The 24,756-nt window shown below is 44.1% G+C and overlaps 1 protein-coding gene across 1 annotated transcript; it reads left to right on the forward strand.

Annotated features, from left to right (window-relative positions):
- The first annotated feature begins 1,785 nt into the window (after positions 1-1,785).
- On the forward strand, positions 1,786-3,906 carry LOC102006090 (neutrophil cationic peptide 2-like). The gene is made up of 3 exons (XM_005373838.2): positions 1,786-1,919; positions 2,945-3,129; positions 3,686-3,906. Exons 2-3 carry the CDS (start codon positions 2,958-2,960, stop codon positions 3,793-3,795), a joined length of 282 nt encoding a protein of 93 aa, XP_005373895.1. The 5' UTR covers positions 1,786-1,919; positions 2,945-2,957; the 3' UTR covers positions 3,796-3,906.
- Positions 3,907-24,756: the final 20,850 nt, after the last annotated feature.

Raw genomic sequence — 24,756 nt, forward strand, 5'->3', positions numbered from 1 at the left:
TGCGTGCGCATGTTACATACACATCCATACCCTACATTCTCTTCAGCTACCATCTATTGACTCTTAGGTTGATGCCTTCTCTTGGCTACTGTGAATAGAACCGTCTCTCCAACTCACGGGTATCACTTCCTTTGCCTGGTCTGTTTGTGTGCGTGTTTTCTGCACTATATTTATTACTGAAGCCTAAGACATAAGCCTAATAGTGGTACAGCTTTATCTAGGCTTCTGGATTATTTCTTTGCCCCACAAAGACACATGATTTATTTCAGAAACTTAGAGATTAAGGAGAAAAGCTCTCAGGTCCAGTGTGGTCTTCCTCCTCAGCCCTGCCCCGCTCCTCAGCGCTTGGACCCCACAGTGATCCTCCCATCACTGTTTTCCCAGCCTCTCCCCTGGCAGCACCGGAATTCTTGCCACCACCCGGACTCCTCCCTCTCTGAATACCAGCTTCACGGCCGCTGCTCCCGCCCTGAGCCTCCATCCTCTCCGTCCTCTCACTCAGCGCCTCTCCCTCAGTCCCTGCTCATCAGCATCCGTGCTGTGTGTCTCCTTCTCACCAGCAGCACAGACACCTGCAGGCTGGATGCCCAGGCTGAGCCTCAGTAACTACAGTCTGCTCTTAATTTCCTTCCTTGCGTGGTGAAGAGTCTGCGCTATGTGGTCTGTGTGTTATTTTCCACGTTTCCCATGTGCATTATTTGGACCGAGGGGAGATGCTCCATCTGTCACTCGATTGCGGCCCATCCTCGATGCGATGCTTCCTCTTTGAGACAAACATAATCATGGATCTGACACTGCCCTGCAGAGAGAGCGGAAGTCACAGCCATGCCAGTGGCTGTGCTGACCAGCCACCAGCATTTGGGCCAGCAACAGCAGCACAGGCATTTATTGCCTTGGAAGGGGCTATTTTCATTTTTTCTTTTGCACAAACCAGGTCTAGTGACCTCACCCTGAGGAAAAAGAGGATGAAAAATAAAACCAAGAAGGACTAAATGTTGTGGTGCAATGTCCACGCTGGTGCTAAGTCCAGGGTGGCTCCGAAGCCTGACCTGTGTTGGTTGGGGTGCAGAATCTTGAGCAGACATCAGCAGGTGTGACAGACTAAAGCCAATCTCATTGCAACTGCAGCATGAGAACCCAGTCTGAGGGAGCTCCAGGGGACATTAATTCTCATGCACTGCTCTCAAGGTGCTTGGCTTGGGTGTTACTGTACAATACTTTATAGCTCACCTATCCACCGGCCAGGCTAGGCAGCCTTTCTTCCCTGCAGGAGACCACATGGTGCATGCATATTGATCACTCAGGAAGAGTCCACCAACCCCAACCCAGATGCCCAGCACACGTGGAAGCGATGTAGAATCTCACCTGCTCTGTCCAACAGTTTTGGTTTGTTGTCTTAATTAGATGTCATGTCCTGGGGATACTAATTGAGAGCTGGATTCTAATTCCTCCTCTGCATGCCCACTGCCGTGTCTATCCCCATCACATCAACAGTGTGAACTACGATATGTAGGCCAGAGTACCCTGCTGCTTTTAATACTTCCCTGCTCCAAGTCCTTCAGCCCAAGCCATTGACCTCAACACCCAACCCTGTGAAGAGTAGTGAAGAGATCACGACAAGGGCCTGCTGAGGTCAGGACAGGATTCACCAAGACAGTGAAGAAGCCCCTCCAGGAGCCGTGTCATGACCCAGCTCCACACCAAATTGCTCAACTGCCCTTGCACCACCACTGGTTGAAGTACGCAATAGAGAGGAAGCCTGAGAAAAAATCCCAAGTTAGGACACATTTGCACGGACCCTACAAATACACGAAGTCTGTCCTGCCCCCGAGCAGTCGCAGTCACAGCCGCTTCTTGAGACCTGGGACAGAGAGCTGTTCTCTGACCACCTCTGGGCACGCTGCCTTGCTCCAGGAACTGTAAGTAAAAAAAAAAACCTCTTCCACCTTCACACTGTGCCTGTCCTGGAAGCAGAGAAGCCATCTAACCCCTAAAGGGAGGCTGCTCCCAGGAACCCATAGGTGAGGATTCCCTAAGGGGCTCTTCTGTGTGGGACTCTTGTGACCACTGAGGACAGCTGCTCCCTGTTAAATCAAAAGACGCAGGTTTTGTTCAAGGCACAGGTGACCTACATGTCCTGCTGGAAGAAACACCAATAGCTTTGTAAATATCCTTTCCATATGAGAAGTTTCTCTTTGGGCTCTTTGCACACTTTTCAATCGGGTTATTTATTTATGCTGCTCTTGAGTGGTGTTACTGACATATTCTAGATTTACTGCTTTGTCATATGGATCCTCTGCAAATCATCTACAGCTTCCTGGTTTGTGTTTTCATTCAGCCTACTGTGTCCTCTGCCGGGCACGGCTTTCCAGTGTGATGCAACCCCACTGGTCTACTTTTACTTCGCTGGCCTGGGCCTCTGACAGCCTATGCAGGAAATCACTGCAGAGTTCCACGTTCACAACTTTACTTTTCTGCGGAACTCTCAGAGTTGTATGGTAACAAGTCTCAAAGAGACAGCTCTCAACTTCACAGATGCCCTACTTTGATGTGGAGTCTAGAGCCTACCAAGTAACGGAGGCCATCTACACAACTTTAGAGCCACTTATTTTCCAAGAGTAATGAAAGAAATAACTATTATTTTTATAATTAAAAAGTAAATATGCAACCAGAGTACTAGAAATAAGAAAAGATATCATCATCCATCATCATTATGAGCTTGAGCTAAGAGAGATGCAGAACACACAGGCGAGGCCTTCTGGAAGCCATGAGGTCATGGAACATCCAGGGGACGCTAGAGCCATGGCAGCTCTCACCCAGCTCATCAAACACACACTTCCCCTCCCTGCACCCTCTGACTCTGAGCCTTCCTCCTCCTAACAGGACAGTAAGTACTCTGACTCCTTGCTCCCCACACACTGAGACCTCCCCTCCCATCCTCCAGGTGACTCCCAGCCATGAAGACTCTCGCTGTCTTTGCTGCCTTTTCCCTGCTGGCCCTGCTGGCCTGGGCTGAGCCTCACCCAGGAAGAGCTGACCAGCCTGACCCCAAGATCCTGCAGGAGGAGGAAGACCAGGTTGCGGTCATCTCCTTTCCAGGGGAGGAAAGCACTGCTCTTCAAGATGCAGGTGAGAGACGTCAGCAGCACAGACACTGACAGAGAGCATGGTAGACAGGTTTGGGATTGAGTTTAGATTTAGCTGACTTTATTTAACCTCCTGTACCTGGATTTTCCCATTGAACATTAGAAGCTAAATGAGTCTATGAAACAATCTTCAAAAATAACTTGATTCCAAGGCACTCTTGTGAAACTCACTAGGGTCAATATATGAAGAGAACTATAAACTAGCTCTATCGGGATCTAAATATAGACTTAGTCATAGGGGGAATATTTCTTTCTGTCGATTGGGAGTGTCTACAGAAACTGAAAATGTGTGTGAGGATAGGTTCACATAAATATGTGGTAGGCCAGGAGCAGGTAAAAGTGAAGATCCAAGAGAATGTGTCTCTAGTCTTGTATCTAATTACCCCAATATAATCTTGTGTGTTTGTAACCATGACTGTGGCTCTTCATTCTGCTCTCCATTCTGTATTAAGCCAAGGATGCCATGCCACCCAGCAAGGACCTTTTCGGACGTGCTTGTTCCCAGTAATTGACCCCTGTTGGTCTCTCTCTGTTCCCAGGTGCAAGGGCAGGTCGGACCTGCTATTGTAGACTGTCAGCCTGCCGTTTTCGTGAACGCACCCTAGGCATCTGCAGATACCAGAATCGAATCTACAGATTCTGTTGCTAATCATCCAGAGAAAAATTACAATATGCTCTACGCCTAGAACAGAATTGCTGTTTTCACTGAACTATGTCTTCCAATATTTTCTTTTTCTTAAATAAATCCCTGTGGAAGTGCTCTGTGTTTGTTTCTTTGAATTTTCCCATGTAGCTTCATGAGGACTCTGATATGCAGCTACCAGGGTCTAAATGACACTGTTCTAAACCAAGACTTGGAACCAAATACTAAGAATTCTAAGAATGACCCCAGAATTTAGGAACAAGAAATTAATAAAATTCAAGGAATGCTGCACAACAGACCAGCAGTTCTATTTTTTGTATAGGATGAAGTTCTCAGGCCAGGAAGCAAGCTGGGAAAGTCAGGCTGCCTCTAGAGGTTCCTGTAACAACCACTGACATGGTTTTGTGTCTTCCATGTGATTATCGCTATCCCCAAGCTGGGAACTGGGCTATTCCAACACCCCTCTTCCAGTACCCGTCGTTACCCAGATGCACCCAGCCCCCTCTCAGTCATTCATCTCTCCCCAAATTTCACTCTGCCACTGAGCTCTGTCCTGATCTCTGTACTTTAAATTGTATCATATTCCCCATGTTGATCTTTATCCAACTCTTTTTTGTTTCTCTGCAGAGATTTAAAACCATCCCACTTATATACATTCTAGTTAGAAGATTTCTAGAACAAATCTTCCTGTAACTAGAATTAAAAGCTCCATGCTCTGTTTATTATTGCACTGACTGCTCACATAACTCCTTAATACACAGTCGTGATGGAAAAGTTGCTTTTATTCAGTTAGTTAGTTTTATCCAGCTCTACTTAGCTTTATAAATTTATAGTATTGTGGCTAAAACTGAAGCCTGCAGAGGTAAGGCAGACCTCTATACAGTTCATAGGACTCTTTGTCTCTTAAGAACCAATTAAAATCATATAGACCTAAATATAAGATAATACACAAATACTAATATTAATCTTCTAATACATAAATGTGACATGTTGGAGGTTAGAAAATTAGACTAAAAGAAGAATGCAGCAAGAAAAACATTTCATGGTGAATTTTCCTTCTAACATGACAGATGAGGACAAATTGGGGATAGTGGAAGAAGAGGTGCAAAAACATTGCAGACAGATGAGGAGGTATAAGAACAGGAACCGGAGGGGTCAGGATCCAACTCTATCAGGTTTCAGGAGAGATTTTGCAAGTCAGCAGGATAAAATGGAGCTCCCAGCAAACATCTCAGCAGATCATTAGAGGGAACATCCCTGTCCACCCTGTGGGACAAAGGATACAAGAAGCATCTCATCTGGTGGAAGCTATGACAATCTAATTTACTGCATGACACATGATAATTCCACGGAGAAAAAATAAACATGGAAAAAATCTCCAAAGAGCCAGGATAACTTGAAAGCCTCCAGTATGCCCAAAAATTAAAAAATGCCACACACATAAATGAGGTATGTACTGAATATCAACAAGACACTTGACATTTTTAGCTGAAATGAGCTGCTCATGTGAGGAGGTAAAGAAATTAAAAGAATGTCAGGGGAGGAGCCTTGGAAATGTTATTGACTTACTCCCCAGCAGAGTAAAGCAACCTGAGTTCAAGGAGTCCATTCCCCACTCGGGGATGGACTCATGCCATTGACCAGCTCACCACAGAAATGCTCCTGTGGAGTCCCGGGAGCCAACCTCAGTGCTTGCAAATTCTCCCGCTGCCACCATGCAGCTGAACTCAAACTCTTTCCCTATTTCTAGCTCTTATCTGCATTGCCATAGTCTAAATAGGGTTTTCCTTCCCACTTCAAAAGTGACTGGTGCAATATTGCTATTAAATACAATATATTGTTTTATTTACTTAGTTTTTGAATTGAAACAAAAGAATTGTACAAATTTACCTTGTCCACTATGATGTATAAGGGTATATACACATTACATAGTGATTCATTTGGGGTAATTAGAAGATTTATCACCTCCAACATTTATCATGCATTTCTAAAGAGACAATCACAATCTTTGCTTCCAGCTATGTTAAACTGTAGAGTGCACTCTTGTGGGCTCTAGTCATGATACCATGGAATAGTACAACAGAACTCGTTCCTCCTAACTTTAGCTCTGTAATTGTTAATGAGCCTTTCTTCAGCCTCTCCCCATGCCTGCCTCTAGCATTGGGACCTGATTATTCTACTCTCTAGGAACCAGGAGTTGGGATCAACTGTTTTAGATTTCACATATAAGTGACATCTCATGGACTTTCCGCACCTGGTCATTTCACTTCATATAATATCTTCTCGGTTGACCTACACAGCTGCAGGTGAAAAGCCCACCTCTTTTCCTAACTGAGTAGTATTCCATGGTATACATATTCCACATTCTCTTTGTCCACAGATAAACTCAGTGGTGGACACGGAGGTTGACGGCATAACTTGGGAACTGAGACTAAAGCTGCAATAAACATGGAAATGCAAATGTGCAGCTTTCAAGTCCCTTCCTTCTTTTCCTCTTCTGTGTTTGGATGTCTGAATTCTGCTTACAAGCAGAACTTGATATGCAATTTCCCTTTACAGTATAAACCAGTGGTCCCAAGCCCTGGGCTACAGCCCTGTACTAGACCCATGCCAAAGAACCAGAAGTGAGCAGAGGCCAATGGGCAAAGCTCCATCTGTATGTGCAGCAGCTCCCACCACTCTCCTTCCTGCCTGAGTTCTGCCTCTCCTAGGGACCAAACCCTACTATGAACAGTGTGTGAGAGGACTCTCACTGCAGACTCCTTTGAGTCACCCCAAGCCATCCTCAAAACATACCCCCTTCATCCACGAATAAAAGAAATTTGTTCCTGGTGCCAAAAAGAGTGGGGACCGCTGTTGTAAAGTCTTCATATTGTGTGTTTTAGGTTTGGTGTTTTTCATCTTGGATGTATTCTTGTTCACTTTTATGCACCTTTATAATTATGTTTTCTTCAACATTCAAAAATGGACAGTGTCTGGGAAAAGTTCTTAGGACAAACCCGATCTGTGGGCTCAACCTCCCAACCTTACAGATTTTCACCCACAGATGGAAGGGACTCCTTTCCCATTTCCAGCACTATATCCCATGGCCACAGCCAGTCTGCCATCAGCTGGACTTGCCCCTCTCTGAACACCAGTTTCACAGCTCCTGCTTCCTAAGCTAAGTCATACTTCCAGCCCTCCCGGCTGTTCAGATTCCTGTTAATCAGCACAGTAAGGTGCTTCTCACCCTCAGCTGCTCCTTGGTCACCTTGGAACCTGATCCTCTGGCTGCACTGGAACAACTGCAGTCTGCTCTCTGGAGGGGTTTGGACTAAGAATAAGAAAGTTTTCATCAAAATATGCCAAAGTGCCCAGAATCTTATGTCACTTAAACACAATGTGTTCAGTCTTATGCTTGGGAAGCAAAGAGAGAATTTTCAATCCTACTCCATTAATATGTTGGAAGAAGAAAAGTTTGTTGCAGGAAAAAGCAACAACTCCAACCTCCTTCCAAGCCTGTGAAAGTGTCCTGCACCTGACTGCCTTGAGGGAAGCCACCCAGAACTCAGTGCACTGAACAGCACACATGTTCTCACGTGCACTCTTCCACTGCCGATGTGGGCACCAGCCGGCGAGAGAGCCTGCGGACGTAATAAGGAGTGGTTCTCCCATGATTTGTTGCTCAGAGGAGTCATGTGGTCAGCAGATTGGTGCTGGTATCTGCAGGGAGTTCAGACAGGGCTGCATACTGGAACTGTGGCAATCAGGTTGGAATTTCAACTTCATTTGTTTGTAAGCCACCAGGAAATTGGTAAAGCACACTTCGGGGTCTGTCTGTGTGGGTCAAGGAGGAGTGAACTTGGCCTCTTCCTCTCTGGCACTGTTTCTCTGCATTGCTTCCTTTGTGCTATGAACTGATCATCCTTGCACCACCATGCCCTTCTGCCATGGAGTCCCTCACTTAGTACTAAAAAAAAACCTTTGAGTTCCTCCCTGGATTAAAAGATCCTCCAACCATAAGCTGAATTATATATCTTTTCTTTGATTTGTGGATACTGGGTGACACATTCCAGTAGAAAACTGATGAAGACAGACAATTTGTTCTTCTGACTATATATTATAATGTAGATTGGAAGACTTTGGAACTGGCTTGCAGCAGGTGATTGGGAAGATTTGAGGAAGGCTGAGAATGTTGAAATGAGAGTTCCAACAACTGCAATGCTGATAGAAATGAACCAGTAAGGGCCAGGCCCAAGAGGTTATTATTCAAAACAAGAACTGAATTGGCAGTTGGGATGAAGGTCACATGTGTTGCATTCTGGCACAAAATGTGTATACATTTGGTTCAGATGGTGAGACTTTGCAGAAGGCTGAGATTAGGGGCAGGGGACTAATTGATCTGGAAGATGAAATTTCAAAGTGGTCCCACATGCAGGCTGTAATATAAGTCCTGTTGGTTGATTTTAGACAGATTTATAGAGCAAATTGGGGCATAAAAGAGTAGAGCATAAAATGTTGGAATTTAAAATTTTAGTTGAAAAGGAACCATAAGTAAAGTTGGGGGCCAAGGGAAATGTGTGATTGTTGAAAAGATTAATGGCATTAAAAGAAACCAAGTACTTTCTACAAGGAGAAAGATGCCTTGAAGAACTCTCAGAAATCAGCATGTCTGCTAGGCATGGTGGTGCACGCCTGTAATCTGAGCACTCGGGAGGCTGATACAGGAGGATCACTGTGAGTTCGAAGCCAGCCTGGGCAACAAAGTGAGTTTAAGGCCAGCCTGAACTGCACAGCGAGACTCTGTCTCAAAAAGACCAAAAAAAAAAAAGAAATCAGCATGTTCCCACCCATCACAGACCCATGTATGAAGAGGCATACTGAGACTTTCATTTGAGAAGAAAGTCCCCCTGATGACAGCTTGAGCAGGTTCTTCTGGGGAACTGGTTCAAGGATTCATTTACTCGTTCTCAACAATCCACACTCAGAAGCTTGTGCTGCCCAGGTGTGCTGAGACCTGGCTACTTCCTATGCTGCTGCCAGGTCCTGGTCTTCTTCATGTGATGCTGGTTTTTGAGCTGCCACAATGCAAGAGTTGTGGGTTAGGGAAGCTTCCAGTCAGGTATCAAAGGAAGGCCTGAGAGGACAGGCATGGAGGACCTGAAAGGCAAGTGCTGAAGTTGAGGGAATGAAGCCAAATGTGCAGTAGAGACCCCAGGAAGTCAGAGATGCCAGGAATGTGGAATTTCTGCTGAGGAATTTTTCTGACCATATATGGAGCCAGCCTAAGAGAGAGGTTGGGTGAGCTTCAACCAGCAAGACCTTTGGGGTAGAGCCACCCAAGCCCTCAGGAGCTTTTATGCGCTGGATGCCAGAGGTGGATCTACAGGACTTAACATCCGGCCTTCTAAATTTCAGGCTTATTTTGGGGCAGTTCAAAAATCTCTTACTCCTCCCATTTTGAATGAGAGTGATTACCCTGACACCCTTTACATTGGCATTATGTCACTTGTTTTTGACTATTACATTTTAGTACAGGAATGATATGAACAGTGAGACCCTCAGCCTGCCTTTCCTTTCTCGATAGCATGCTGTTCTAGGGGAAATCCCTGACCCCTGCCCCGAGGTACATGATCCTCCTTGATTTGCAACTTGCTGTGTGACCTTGGACAACCAATTAACCACACTGCTTCTAAGTTCCAACATGCGTAAACACCCTGTGGTGTTTCTCCGTATACTAATACAAAAAGATACACGACAAGTGTAAGGAAAGGACCAGCTCACAGTACTCACGTCCTTACCCTGAGCTGGGATGCCTCCAGCTGAGAGTCACAGCTGCAGAGAAAGCCCAGCTAGGATCACCTTCACCGCAAGGTCTATGAATGAAGAGGCAGGCCACCACGGGGCTGCTCTGTGACTCAGGTAGGGCACCAGATACCCTGTCCCTCCTCTCACTCACCTTCAGTGCTGGCCTTTCCTCCTGCCTGTCACACCATGGACCTCTGGCACGTCTTGATACCACAGAACATAAGTCACATAGGAGAGAGGACAGGGGTGGCGTATTCCCAGAGCACCAGCAGTGTCCCCACATGGGCCTGAGGACAGAACTCATGGCCAGAAGGCAGGAACTGCCAAGGGTCCCATGGACCACACTCAGCTCTGGTCACAGGAAGAAGGGAAGAAAGGCAACCACAGAACTGGCAGGCCAGGATGACTGTTAGAGGTACGCACAGCTGGCCCCAAGGGCAGCATCTCAGGGGCCAGCCCACAGCTTGGTTCTCTGTGCTGTCCTTGGACTCAGCGATCTCCAGCTGGTCACAGTGTGGGTCTTATCACACTGAACCGTGGCTTTGCTTTTGGGTGGATGTGTGGCAGTAAGGTTATGCACCCCAAAACAGGCTATGTCCTCAGGGTGTGAGCCTCACAAGCACAGAATTCAGTGAGAGTTCACCTAGCAGCAAGGACATGCATGTGCCTCAAACTGAAAGTAAATGTGGATGGAAACAGCGTCCACAGCTGAGGGAAACCCCACTCTAGCTTTTCACCAAGTGCTGCCAGGGGACACACAGATGATGAGTCTGTATGCCCCTAAGAGCAGCATGACGTCCTGCAGAGATGCTCTGTAAGGGCCTCACAGGTTGACAGTAATCACCAGAATCCACAGACACAACTTCTCTTTGGGTGCGCCCTCCTCACACACCACCACCACAACCCAGCACCCGGTTGATGGCAATGATGCTGCCTCAGACCACAGCACCACAGCCCAGGAGATCGCTGAGGGAGACAGCAGCCTCACAGGAACTGGAGACACCAACGAATCTCCCTTTGAACACAAAGTCACAAGCACATGAGCTTCTGCTCAAGGCTGCAGAGGACATGCACCTTGTTACCCTCTGGATAGGATGCTTGGCTAGAGCAGTACCCCAGCCCTGGCCAGGCCACTTAACTGAGCTCATGCTTTTCTCAGTACCCTGTAGATGACACCCTTGAGTGGAGTTTTGCTGAGACAAACATATGCATTCAGTTAGCTACGATCAGCTTTTCTCCCTAATGCAAGCAAACCACAAGGCCCAGGTCAAACTGTGAAGCAGCCTCACTAGTTTTGCAAAAAAAAAAAAAAAAAACTGGACTTGGTAGAGCCATGTATTACAACACACATGTCTTCTCAGATTTCCCAATCACTCCATTCTCCTGTGCCCCCTCGGGCTTGCTCATGCACTGCAGTGTGCTCTGTGTGCAAGGAGCCTGCCCTTTTCTGACTTCTGTTGTCACAATAATGGACCCTTCCCATTGCACCCACCGCCAGTTCTTCCTTCGCACTCCACCTTTGCTGGGCGCCTCCAGCAACCACGGAAGCCCACGCACCTACATCCATCGCTTGACACCCAGCATTCCAACATGACCCCAAACTGTTCAAACTTGTGCCAGATTCTTCAACCCTTAAACTACGGAGCCAGCCACACTACCAGTAGTCATTGATCCGGGGTCACCAACCTACCTACCAGTTTGAAGTCGATTGCCCCCTGGCACAGGAGTGGAGGCCCTTGACTCTTCTCAAATCTAAGGGGAGACGCTCCCTCTCACTCTGCTGCTGTCAGTCCTTTAAAGTGACACATTCACCTTTTACAAAGACACAGTGGTTCTCTTGACACTGCCCCACAAAGAAGTCAGAAGACATGACCATCCTCATGGCTATATTGATGAGCAGACCAGAACACCAGTATCAGTTCACCAACATCAATATTGGTAAATACTTTCTCCTAGAGATGATTTTCACGGCTCCTCTCCACAAAAATGGAGCCACTTCACTAACCAGAAGGAGCAGGATGATGGAGAAAGATGAAGCATTTTTGTTTGAATATAGGAGGGTGTGTTAGGACTGATCCAATAAACCAGAAGGGACCATGTAACATAAATCCCGAAAATCCCAAGTGTTCATGCTGGCCCCCTGGGCTTACATTGGCTCTTAAGCCTGACTGCAGTCTGTTTAGGCACAAAATCATTGGATAAACATCACCAGCTGAGACAGGCTTAGGTCAAACCTTTTACATTCTGAGCAACCTGAGCAAGGTTGGATTTTGGGGGCAACCTGAGCAACCTGGACTCCCAGGAGACATTCGTTCTTTTGCACCATTCTTAGGTGTTCTTAGTGTACATGGTACCTGACAGTCTCCTAGCCCTGACATATCTACTGGCCAGCCCTGGAGATCTGTGTTCCCTCCCAGTGGACACATGGTGCCTGTGTATCATTCTCCCAGGGGGACTTCAGCAAAACCTGCCCAGCTACCCAGCATAGGTGCAGGTGGTATACACTCTCACCTGGACTTTGATATTCCTACTCGACTCAGCTTTATTATGTGTTCTCATAGGTGGAACCAACCATGGGTGCTGCTAACTGGGAACTGGATCTAATCTTAACCCTGCATATCCACTGGAATTTTTATCCCAGGCACCTTAAGCGAGTGTGAACGATGACATGCAGGTCAGTGTCTCCTTGTGAATTTTAATAGGTCACCACTCCATTGACTCAGCCCTTGCCAGTTTTATTCAGCACCAAAGGGGCCACGGACCTGGAAGTGGGGAATACACAAAGACAGGCAACTCCCTAGGATAGGAAGTCCTTCTGGGGAGGCATTTCACGGCCCAGCTCCACACAAAATTTCCCAAGCACACTTACACCACTATCGGTTGAAGTACACAACAGAAAGTAAAGCCAGGAAAACCCACCTAAATTATGACATCTCTCCAAGTGTCCTTAAATACGAGAAGTCATTCCTGCCATTGTGTGGTTGCTGTCACTTCTTGAGACCAGGGACAGAAGACCGTTGTCTGACCACCTCTATCTCCCCAGCTTCAGTCCAGAACTGTAAGTAATGAAAACCTCTTGGGCATTCACACTGCGCGTCTGTCCTGGAAGCTGGGCTGCTATCTGACCCCTGAAGGGACACTGTGTACAGAGCCCATGGGCTGGGTTCTTCTGTGTGGGACTCTTGCGGCTGCTGAGGATACTTGCTCCCTGCTGGGTTCATGAGAAATGTGAAAGGTTCTGACTGAAGCACAGGTATGCTACACCTCCAACCCACTAGAAACAATAGCTTCTTAAAACTTTTTAATGTTAGAAATGTCTATTTAAATCTTTTTAATCAAATTATTTGTTATTTACTGTTAAATTGTGATAATTTCTTACATATGTAAGATATTATTTACAAATCTTCTACCATTTCTTGCTTTTCCTTCTCTCTCGGCAGGTGGAATGCTCTGTGCTGCAGCGGTTTCCTCATCAGATGAGACCTCACTTTGCTTTTTTATTAGTCTCCTTAGGGCTTGGTGTTTGATACAAGGAATTACCACTGAGATCCATATCCAGAATGTCAACTCTTTACCTTCCTTTAGTAATTTTTCTATAGTTTGTAGGTTATAGTTAGGTCATGAAAACATGTGGATTCAAGTACAAATCCAGTTGCACACATACAGTCATCAGGTTACACACTCTAGGTACGCACAGAGCTAAGTTGTCATTCCTAACTTGGAAAAGATGAAAAAAAACAAACATTGCACAATGTGAGGTCAACTCTCTGCCTAGGGTACCGCTGAGTTCATTTGCCCACAGTCTGGTAATGTCGTGGAGATTCCACACTTACTGCTAAAGGAGGCTGATCAATCAATAACCTCAAAAACCTCTTCCCGGGGGTTGAAGTTCCCCAGGCCTGGTAAGAGATAACTGTCTGCAGCACTAGGACACAGATCTCATCAAGAGGCTACTCCCTCTCAGTAGTAGGGTTCATATTAGAAATGTACAATCACTGATGCTTTGAAAGCAAAATTGCCTATCAAGTTTTCATATTCAAAGTACATATTTAATCAAAGGGGAAATGGGAAATATACAAAGAAAGCACACTCTTCTTTATCACAATGGGCTTCAACTAAGACAGATGCAGAACACACAGGCAAAGCCTTGAGGAAGCTGTGAGGTCATGGAACATCCAGCGGACGCTGGAGCCGCGGCAGCTCTTACCCGGCCCACCAAACACACACTTCCCCTCCCTGCACCCTCTGACTCTGACCCTTCCTTCTCCTAACAGGACACCTTGCTGACTCCTTGCTCCCCACGCACTGGGACCCTCTCCTCCCATCTTCCAGGTGACTCCCAGCCATGAGGACCCTTGCTCTCCTCTCTGCCAGTCTCCTCCTGGCCCTGCTGGCCCGGGCTGAGCCTCTCCCAGGAAGAGCTGACCAGGCTGACCTCGAGATCTCGCAGGAGGAGGAGGACCAGGTTGCAGTCATCTCCTTTCCAGGGGAGGAAAGCACTGCTCTTCAAGGCGCAGGTGAGAGACGTCAACAGCACAGACATGTGGTTTCAAGTGGAAGGACTGGAGGTGGGATCTAGAATGAGGTTTAGATTTAGCTAATTTATTTAACCTCCTTAACTGGATCATCTCATTGAACATTAAGAGCTAAATGAGTCTATGAAACACTCTTCAAGACAGACTTGATTCCAAGGCACTCTTGTAAAATTCACTAGGGTCAATATGTGAAGAGAACTGTAAACTAGCTTTGTCAGGATCTAAATGTACACTTAGTCATAAGGGAACTATTTCTTTCTTTTGATTGAGAGGATCTACAAAACTGAAAATGTGTGTGAGGATAGGTTCACATAAATATGTGGTAGGCCAGGAGCAGGTAAAGGTGGTCTCTAATCCTGTGTCTAATTACCCAGGTATAATCTTGTATGTTTATACCCATGACTGTGGCTTTTCATTCTGCTCTCCATTCCGTATTAAGCCAAAGAGGCCATTCCACCCAGCAAGGACCTTTTCAGGATGTGCTTTACATCCAGGGTTGTCCCCAGTACTTGACCCTTGCTGCTCTTTCTCTCTGTCCCTAGGTGCAAGATCAAGCCAGGTTTGCTATTGTAGACTATCACCCTGCCATGCTGGGGAACAAACTCTAGGAATCTGCACATACCAGAATCGATTCTACTTATTCTGTTGCTCAGAATCATCCAAAATCAAAAAATAAATATTCTCTGAGGCCTGGAAGAGGAATGCTGTTTCTCTGAGCTATGTCTTCCATTTTTTCTTTCTCTTAAATAAATCCTTGTGGAAGTACTCTGTGTTTGTTTCTTTGAATTTTCCTGTGTAGCTTCATGAGAATTCTGATAAGCAACTACCAGAATCTAAATGACACTGTTGGAAACTAAGCCTTGGCACCAAATACTAAGAGTTTTTAGAATGAACCCAGAATTCAGGAACAAAGAGATAAATAAAAACTCAAAGAAGCCCGCACATCTCTATAGCAACTGCTCCTTTCTTTTAACTCTGCTTTCTTTTGATTGACTTGAAAACACCCTTCCCAAGTCATAAGCAAAGCAATCAATGCCAGGTTAAACTTTATACAATCATAATGCTTTAACTTCTTAGAAAAAGAACCATCTCTTCCCAATGTGGTGATGATTTTCTGAACAGAGCAAAACTGTACATTTCCCATTTAAACTGGGGTTGTGTCCCCTGCACTGAGACAACTTGAAGTTCTACCGGAAATATTTTTAGCAAAGATAATGGTACATGGGAAGAACAGAAAGTAGTCTCACTCTGAAATATACTCCTCAGCAATAGCATCTACTCACACCTAGTAAGGCTGGGTTTCGTACACATAAAGTTGGTTTTCAAAATCACAAAATACACATGCACAAGTCCTCAGTCACACTCTGAGACATGTGCTCTCTTCATTTGTCTGAATCTGCTGAAAACCTGATACCAGCAGTAAAACAGAGCTTCAGATGAGTTCCTGGGGAGAAGGAAGGAACGGAAGTCTGATTCAGGTCCCCGGCTTCCCGTTCATCTTCCAGGATGGTGAGGTTCTGATGCTCAGGATGTCAGGCAGTTCAGCAAGTACAGGCAGCAACCCGGAGCTGAGGAAAGGACAATCTCTGTGCACAACCAGCCTCCCAGAGCCTGGTTGGGGCAGTCGCAGGTCTCCCTACTGTCCTATTGCCAGCTTCAGCTTTCTTCTTCTCTTCCCATCGGACTTCTTCACGGCTAGCCCCTGTCTCTGAAGGGCCAGTCCTACATGTGTGAGGGGTGACATGTGACTTGCTTTCCCCTGTCCAGATAATCCTCTCCCTTGCACAACTGCATGGCTTCCAGACCCCTCTCAGGAGGTCATGTGACACCCTGGAAAGGAACTCAGTATGGGCCTGGGGATCCTAATGCTGGCTCTGAATCAATGACCTCCTGTGCGTGACTCCATCGCATGAGTCCAGAAATAGAATGTCAGTTAGGACATGCCAGCTCTCACCAATCTGACTGCCAGCAGCGGCTCAAGAGGTCATAGAGTGACAGAGCCTATTGCTTCAGGGAAAGATAGACTGAGTGAGGAGGGATTGCCTACCTTTCTAGACTAAAACAATGTTATAATGGGCTCAGGCACACCCATGAGCACAAACTCAGCATAAACCCAAGACCTCCAGCGAGGCAGTCTTCTTTCCACATGTCCCTCCACTGGGACTCAGTATGGGCTCAGCAACACAGGTCTGCCTGTCTGAGCACAGTGCAGGGGTCCAGTCTCACCCGTATCAGCCACCTCTACAGGGAGTCAGAGAGGACAGGGTACACCTGTGGCCTGGCACAGACGCAGACCAGCATTTCCACTTTGTGTACAGGATGATGGTCTCAGGCCAAGATTCAGACTGGGAAAGTCAGGCTGCCTGCTCGAGGTTCCTATAACTACCACTGAGACGGTTGTGTTTTTTGTTTTTTGTCCTCCGTGTAATTATCACTATCCCCAAGCTAGGAACTGGGCTACTCCAACACCCCTCTCCCAGCACCTGTTCTTACCCAGATGCTCTATGCACAAAGTGATGGAAGCCTCACACGAGGTTGCCTTTTCCTGTACCTGTTGCTCTTCTCTGTGAAATCTGCCTTCATTAGAAATGACTCTCAAGGACATTTCCCATGTCATAGGAGAAGCAATTACTGTCAGGCTCAAATTTACAGAGTCCTGACTTCTCTACTTCTTAGAACAATGGCCATTCTTTCCCAAGTGTTGGAGTTTCTTGGAGTGGCCCAAGCCATGCAAGTGCCTTTTAGGCAGGGGTTGTATCAGCTTCACTAAGACTACTTTAAGTAGCATTAGCAAGTGCTATTAGAAAGACATAATGAGCAAGATGAAAAACAAGGAGCCCTACACCAAGTAGTATTTATTATTTTTATCTTCTACCTGAAGGCAGTGAAGCAGGGGTTTGTGCAGCTAAAGATAATTTTCAAAACTAAAAAGTATACATGTAAAATTCCTCAACCACACTTTGGACATGTACCCATTTGAACTGTCTTAAGCTGCTGAGAATCTGGTACGGCCTGGAAAATAATGTCTGTGCACCTGGGCAAAACAGAGACATACAAGACAATGGTATCGGCAACCTAGAGACCCTATGATGTTGCTGGGTGCTGAGGTTCTAACACACACAGCATCAGACAGGTCGGCAATGGCAAGCAGGAAAACTGAGGCTAAGGAAGGAATGGCAAAAGCAGAAGCAGAACATCTTGGATCAGCAGAGACTGAGCTGGGACAGCAGCAACTACCTCTGCTGTATACACTATGCTGTCGGCCCAACACACACACACACACACACACACACACACACACACACACACATAGGCACAAGCATGCACAGGCTCAGGCACACACATACACTTGAAATTATACTACAGAGCTACAGTGATTAAAACAGGAACACACCGGCACAAAAACTGGCACAGGGATTAATAGAACAAAATAAGGAATGCAGAAAAAACCTAGACACACATAGCTTCCTGATCTTTGACAAAGTGGCCGGAAACATACACTTGAGGAAAGATAACCTCTTTAATAAATGGTACTGAGAAAACCAGCTATCAACATGGAAAAGATTGAGTCTAGACTCATGTATCTCACCATGCTCTAAATTAAAATCAAAATGAATCAGAGTCTACATGCTGAAACAGAAAGAATCTGTTGGAAAATAAAATAGGTACAACTCTTGAAAACATAGGCATAGGCAGGGACTTTTTGAAAAGAGCCCCAGTGGCGCAAGAAATAATACCAAGAATTATCAAACGGGATCATATTAAATAGAAAAAATCTACACAATAAAAGAAACAACCAACAGAGTCAAGAAACAACCCACAGAATGGGAAAATAATTTTTCCAGCTATCCCTTGGATAGAGGACTAGTACCTAGAATACATAAAGAGCTGAAAAAAAATTAGACCCTCCCAAAATAAAAGACCCAATCAAAAAACAGACAACCAGAAATGAGTAGACTCTTCTCAGAAAAAGAAGTACAAATGGTCATTAAATATATCAAATAATGTTCAACATCACTGGCCATTAGAAAAATGTAAATTAAAACTACACTGAGATACCATCTTAGCCAAGAAAGAGCGGACATCATCAAAACATCTAATAACAGAACACAGTGCCAAGGAAGTGTTGAGGAAGGGGCTCTCTTCCACATTTCTGTTGGAAATTAGTACAACCACTGTGGGAATCAGTGTGGAGATCCCTCATAAAACTAACACTAGAAATTCCCTCTAACCCAGCTATTCCATTAGATATCCTCCCCAAAGAGTTAATATTATCATAATATAAGGATTAATGTACACCTGTGTTCATAGCAGCACAATTTATAATAGCTAGATCTTAGAAACAGCATATATATCCCTCAATGGATGAATAGATAAGGAAAACATGGTATTTAATACATAATGGAGGACTGGTCTGCCATAAATAAGATGAAATTGAGACATACGTGTGTAAGTGTATGCAATTTCAAAACATAACATTAAATAAAATAGGTCAGAGACACTAGTTTAAATATTGCATGGTTTCTCTTATGTTAGAAATATATGTATATGAAGATAGATAAATAACAAGTAAGGAAAACTTCAAATAACCCCTCAAACTGCCAATTCCATTGTTTCAAAAATTTTTTAATATATATGCTAATTTGTTTCATTTATTGTGCTAGTTTTTCTTAGTTCATTCAAAAGAAAGTTTTGTTCTATTACTTGTTGTTATTTTCTTATTACTGTTGTGATTCTCTCCTTATGCTGTTGTGAAATTTTGTTCTATATTTTCAGGGTTTTTTTTTTTTGTTGTTGTTGTTGTTGTTGTTTCCGGTACGGGGAATCAAACTCATGACCTCTCGCTTGCCAGGCAGGCGCTGTGCCACTGAGCTAAATCCCCAGCCCCTGTTCTATATTTTCATAAAATAAAAAAGAAGAAAGGAGCTTCAGGTGTGCTGTCTGGGACCTCCCGTATTTTCAATACTTAGAGTAAACAACGACTGCGGGTGTATGTGGCACAGGGCGTCTTTATCTGCCTTGCCACCTCCGGCCACAGTGACGTGGGAGGTAGAGCAGAGAGAGGCGGCTGCCCTTACAAAGGTCCTGCTTTACCATCCTGGTGGTGAAGGTCGATGTCACTTGATTGCCTCATAGGGAAGAAGTAAAGCACCCTTCTGAGGGTGTCCGCGCGATCATAGAGACAGGTGCGTGGGAATAGTATACAGTCCTAGACCCTGCGTCTCTGGCGCTCCTCCTCTGCCGTTTCCTGGCCTCCATGAACTGAGTGGCTTTGCTCCCCGGTGCTCTTCCACCGTGGTGCTTTTGTCTCAGAGTCAGCAGCTGTGGGCGGAAGCCAGGAGCCAAATACATTTCCTCCCTTAGGCTCCGTTGTCAGGTACCATGCTCAGGAGCAGGAAAACGACCTAACAGTTAGTCTGTGGGGATTTCTTTGTCACTACCTGAAAATGTCTGCATGTTCTTCCTAAATATATAATTTGCATTATTTATGGCAATGAACCCCTTTTATACGAGTATTTTGATAATTGTGTTTTTTAAAATATATACGAAAAATAGTGGTACTATGCTGGGCATGGTGGTGGACTCCTGTAATCCCAGCACTCAGGAGGCTGAGGCAGGAAGATCACCACAAGTTTGAGGCCAGTGCGGGTTACACAGTGATTTCAACCCCAGCCTGAACTGCATAGTGAGACCCTGTCTCAAAACAAACAAACAAAAAAATAGAGGAGCTAAATATAATAAATTAAGTATTCAGTGCAGATGTTAGGGTTTTACACACATAAAATAGACACTATAGACTATTGTGGAAATACTATGGCATATCTTGAATCCATTTTCTTATAGCTTTATATTATATATACATATATTTTCATAGAACTCTATCAGTATGTATACTACATACACTGCTCCATCAAATGTCAGGAGTTTATTATTTATTACCATTATAAACACCAACATATATCAGTTGTACAATTTGAGATCTTCACTGTGACATTCCATACTACTTTATATCACGTGTTCATCGTGCCTACCTTCTCTCTACACACTTTTCTTCACGGTGATCTTCCTCACTCCATTGTTCTTCTTCCAATACTTCAGGTCCTTTTTCTTCTTTCAGGTCTTCACACTGATTGGTGAACTGTTTGACTGACTGATGGTTTAAGTTTTCACATATGAAATAACTAAATGGTCCTTATCTTACTGTCATTCTATGTCTGGCTGTTTTTAAACTTATATCCACCACTGTATCCATTTCCCTGCAAAAACTTTCATTCTCTGTGTGGATGAATAACAGTCTATTATGACATTGTGCTATACTTTCTTTATCCATTCATCAATTACTGGTCACTTAGACTGATTCCGTGTTTCAGCTACTGTGAATAGTGCAGCAATCAATATGAGCGTACAGTGCCTCTCCGTGCTCGCTTCACTTCCTCTGGATGTATGCTCAGGGCTGAGAGAGCTGGACAGGATGGGGGTTTTACTTCCCGTTGCTGAAGAGCCTCAATGCTGCTTTCCACACTGGTTGCACTAATTCATCGTCCCATCAGCTGATTACGAGGTTCTTTTTTCTGTACATTCTCACAAGCCTTTGTTGTTTCTGGTGTTTTCTGCTGCTGGTTTTATTGGGGTTTTTTTCTTTATTTTGTTTAACAATAGTCTTTCTGGTTGGAATGTGATGGAATTTCCATGCAGTTTGATTGGCGTGTTCCTGCTGGCTAAATATATTGAGCATTTTCCATGTACTTACTAATCATTTGCCCTTCTCTTTAAAAAATGTCTGCTCAAATTGCTTGCCCATTTGAGTCATATTATGAGTTTTTTGATGGTAAGATCTTAGAGTTCTTTTTGTATTCTGGCTCTTAATACTCTGACAGATGAACTGCTGGAAAGATTATTTCCTATTTTATAGGTTTTCTCTCCGTTTTGTTGATCATTTCCTTTGCTGAACAAAAGTTTTAAAGTCATACAGTTACATTTATCAACTCTTTTTTTTTTTTTGAACTAGTGAAATTTTATTTAGGGAATAATTATTTGTGATGCTTGAAATATGCATTTACTGGACATTTGTACTTCTTTTCAGAAGTGTCAGTTCACATCATTTGCCTATTTTTATTGGATTGCTTATTCTTTTGTTGTTCTACTTTTAAGTTATTTATATATTCTGGCTAGTAAGCTGTGTCAGAAGAAGAGCTGGCAAAGGTTTTCTCCTGCCCTGCCAGCTTTCTCTTTATTCTCCTGACTGTTTCCTTTGCTGTGAAAAGCCTTTAAATACCAAGCAGATGCACTCACTCTTTCCTGACGGGTGAAATCTCACTCAGGAAACCCCTCCCTGTGCCAGCACCTTGAAGTATGTGACTGTGAATGTGGATGGTCGCCTTCTTGACTTGGGAGCCGCGCAGAGGATTAGTAAAGCACAACCCTGGATTCATCGGAGTGGGTCATGGAGGCAGAACGCTGGGACCGTCCCTTGTCCCTCCCCCTTCCTCTGTGGCACTGCTCACCTCGGCTTCCTGGCTGTGATGAACTGAGCACATTTGCTCTGCCAGGCTCTGCCTCCATGTTTCTGCCTTGGAGCAAGTTTACCATTAACGAATCCCTTCAAACTGTGAGTCAAATGGAACTCTTCCTTCAAAGTCATGAGCAATGGGTATTGTGTCTCATGCTACGGCAAAGCTGATTAATACAAAGCGTTTCTCTTATGTTCTCTTGTAGTAGTTTCAAAGTTTGTAGTGTTACATTAAATTCTTTGATTTATTTTGAGCGAATTTTGTGCAGAGTTAGAGGTAAGTTATCTAGTTTCAGTCTTCTACCCATGGATGTCCAGTTTCCCTAACAATATTTGTTCAAGAGCCTTATTGATCCAACATAAATTTTGGGGAACTTTGATGAGGATCCATTGGCTGCACCTGCATGGGTTGGCGTCCAGGTCTTCCTGTCCATTGCTCTGATTTTCTGCCAATTCCATGCTGTTCCCCTCACTATGGCTCTGTCCTGTGTTTATAAATCAAACATTCAGGTGCTCTAAAACCTCAGGATTTCTTTGCATTCCTGGTCTTTTGTATTTTTATATGATCCTTTTCATGCTTTTGTTTTGAGATAGGGTCTCACTAGGTGGTTCAAGCTGTCCTTGAACTCTCTATGTAGCCCAGGCTGGCCTCAAACTGGCGGCAGTTGTCTGAAGTGCTGGAATTGCAGGCATGAGCCACCACACCCAGGCTCCTATATGAGTTCTAAGTTTGCTTTTTTCTGTGAAGAATGTCATTATTATTAGAATGAAAACTAGATTGAATCTGTAAATTGTTCTGAGTTATATGATTATTTTATCAATATTAATTCTTTCAATCCATGAACAAGGGAGTTCTACCTCCAGCATCTTCTTCAACTTTTTCCTTTAGTGTTTTGCTGTAGGGTCCTTTCAATTCTTTAATTCATCTTATTCCTAGGGGTTTTGTTTGTGTGTGTGGTTTGGAGGACAGCCGAATGTGAATGAGACTGCTTTCCTGATTCTTTCCTCAGTGAGTTCACTATTGATGTAAAGGAAAGATACTGATATTTGTATGCTGATTTTCTTACACTATTGCTTCACTGTATTTTTCTACCAAGTTTAAGAGTCTTTTGGTGGACTCTTTAGAGTTTTCTAAGTACAGAATCATACCATCAGCAAAAGCAAATGTTTTCACATCCTCTTTTCTCTCTTTCCCCCTATTTGCATCCCTTTGTCCCTTTGCTAAAATTTCTGGTACTGTGTTGAATAAGATTACTGAGAGAAGACGGTCTCATCTTGCTCTTTATTTTACAGGCAATGCTTTCAGTTTCTCCCACTTGGTAGTATGCAGGTAATAGTTTTATAATGTATAACCTTTATCATGCTGACATATGATCCCTCTATGCATAATTTGTTCACAGATTTTATATAAACGGTTACTGAATTTTATCAAGAGGAGTTTTGTATCCACTGAGAAAATAATAAAACTTTCAGTTTTTATTCTATTGATGTGCTATATTACATTTTTTTACATTTTTGTATTACATTTATTGACTGGCATATATTGAACCATCCTTGCATCTTGGAATGAAATATGTCTTCATGTAATTCCATAGTAATGGGTATGCCAATAAATATTCATATCATCATACATAGAGTACAGCACCATATATTAGACATTTAATATTATATTGCATAATATATATAATCCAATCACCTAGAATAACTAATTATGTGTGTGTGTGTGTTTGCTTTCATTTTTTTCCATTCTTTAAGCAATTTCAACAAGTGGGGAATACTTGATGATCACTTATTAAAAAACACCAGGACTATCAAAGGTGCAACAGGGGGCTGAGGCATTAGACCAGTCCCTCACCATCAATCCAGGCTCACACCCAGAAGCACATGGGCCAGGACTCCAAGCCCAAGGTTGGAGGCTTGAGGAGGTAGGCTCCATCCAAGCCCTAGACTAAGGGGAACTCTCAAGGGGGGCAACAAGCTCCCATTCTTTTGTTCTAATCTTAGTGCCCCTCTCCAGAACTGCACCTGTAGGAATTATCTTTCCTTCTCTCTCCCCTGATCTCTTTTTGGTCCAGGATCTTGATTATGACCTCTCAAGAAGCATACAGAATATTATTCCAGAGGAAGAGAGTTAAAAGTCTCCCATCATTAATCTGAGTGCAAATTTAAACAACAGTTGCAAAGGCAAATATTAATCTCTTTGATAAATTTCCAATTTTAAAATGTCCACATAAAAGAATGAAAGTCACTAATAGACAATAAACAAGAACGCTGAAAGAAACGTTATTTGTTGAACATTTGAAAATATTTTAAGTTTACCAAAAGCAAAAGGACTCTAAAATTACCTACACTCTGAAGAAACAATGGATTGTGCTTGTTTTTATGATTTGGAGTCACATTGGTAGTCTGGAGACATCCATAAACTCATGAATTCCCGCCTGTTTTAGGGGAACCCAGGTCTTCTTTCTTTGAAACTAGAAAGAAACTTGTAATGGTTAGTGCTCAGGGACCAGAACTTGATGTTAATCTCTGCCCTGTTGGGCTCGCTGCCTACTACACAGTGCCTTCCACTGGGAAGTAAACTTGATTGTCAGGCAGCATTGCCACCTGCTGACCAAGAGGTGCTACTGTGGTGACATCCCCAAGTTTCTGTAGGGCTGTCTTAGTGAGGGCAAAGGGCCCTGGGTCAGCATCTTATAAGTGAGGACATTTCAGTAGGAAAAGACACTGGAGCTATAAGAAGAGGATATTCAACCATTGGCCTCAACAGATAGCATTTCAATGGAATCTATACACCTGGGCATTGCTCACACTTTGATATGAGAGTAGACATCAGGGTGAACAAAGAATGACAGGAAACAAAGAGAAGGTTGTCATGATAAGGCACCTTGTAGTAGTCTTTATATATCATGGGAGAGCAACACCCTGATGACTTAAAAAGGGGGAAATATACTTATTATATGAATTTCTCTGAATGCAGAGAAATTGCCCTTCAAAATTGGGTTTAGACATCAGCTTGGCATATATCTAGGGGGAGAAAAAAGAAGGGGAGATAAAGAAGGAAGTCACAGGAAACTCACATATATTCATAATGACTCCTTGCTGAGGGGCTGGGGATTTAGCTCAGCAGCAAAA

The sequence above is a fragment of the Chinchilla lanigera genome, unplaced genomic scaffold, assembly GCF_000276665.1.
Source record: "Chinchilla lanigera isolate Chin_1 unplaced genomic scaffold, ChiLan1.0 scaffold00002, whole genome shotgun sequence".
NCBI classification, from domain to species: Eukaryota; Metazoa; Chordata; class Mammalia; order Rodentia; family Chinchillidae; genus Chinchilla; species Chinchilla lanigera.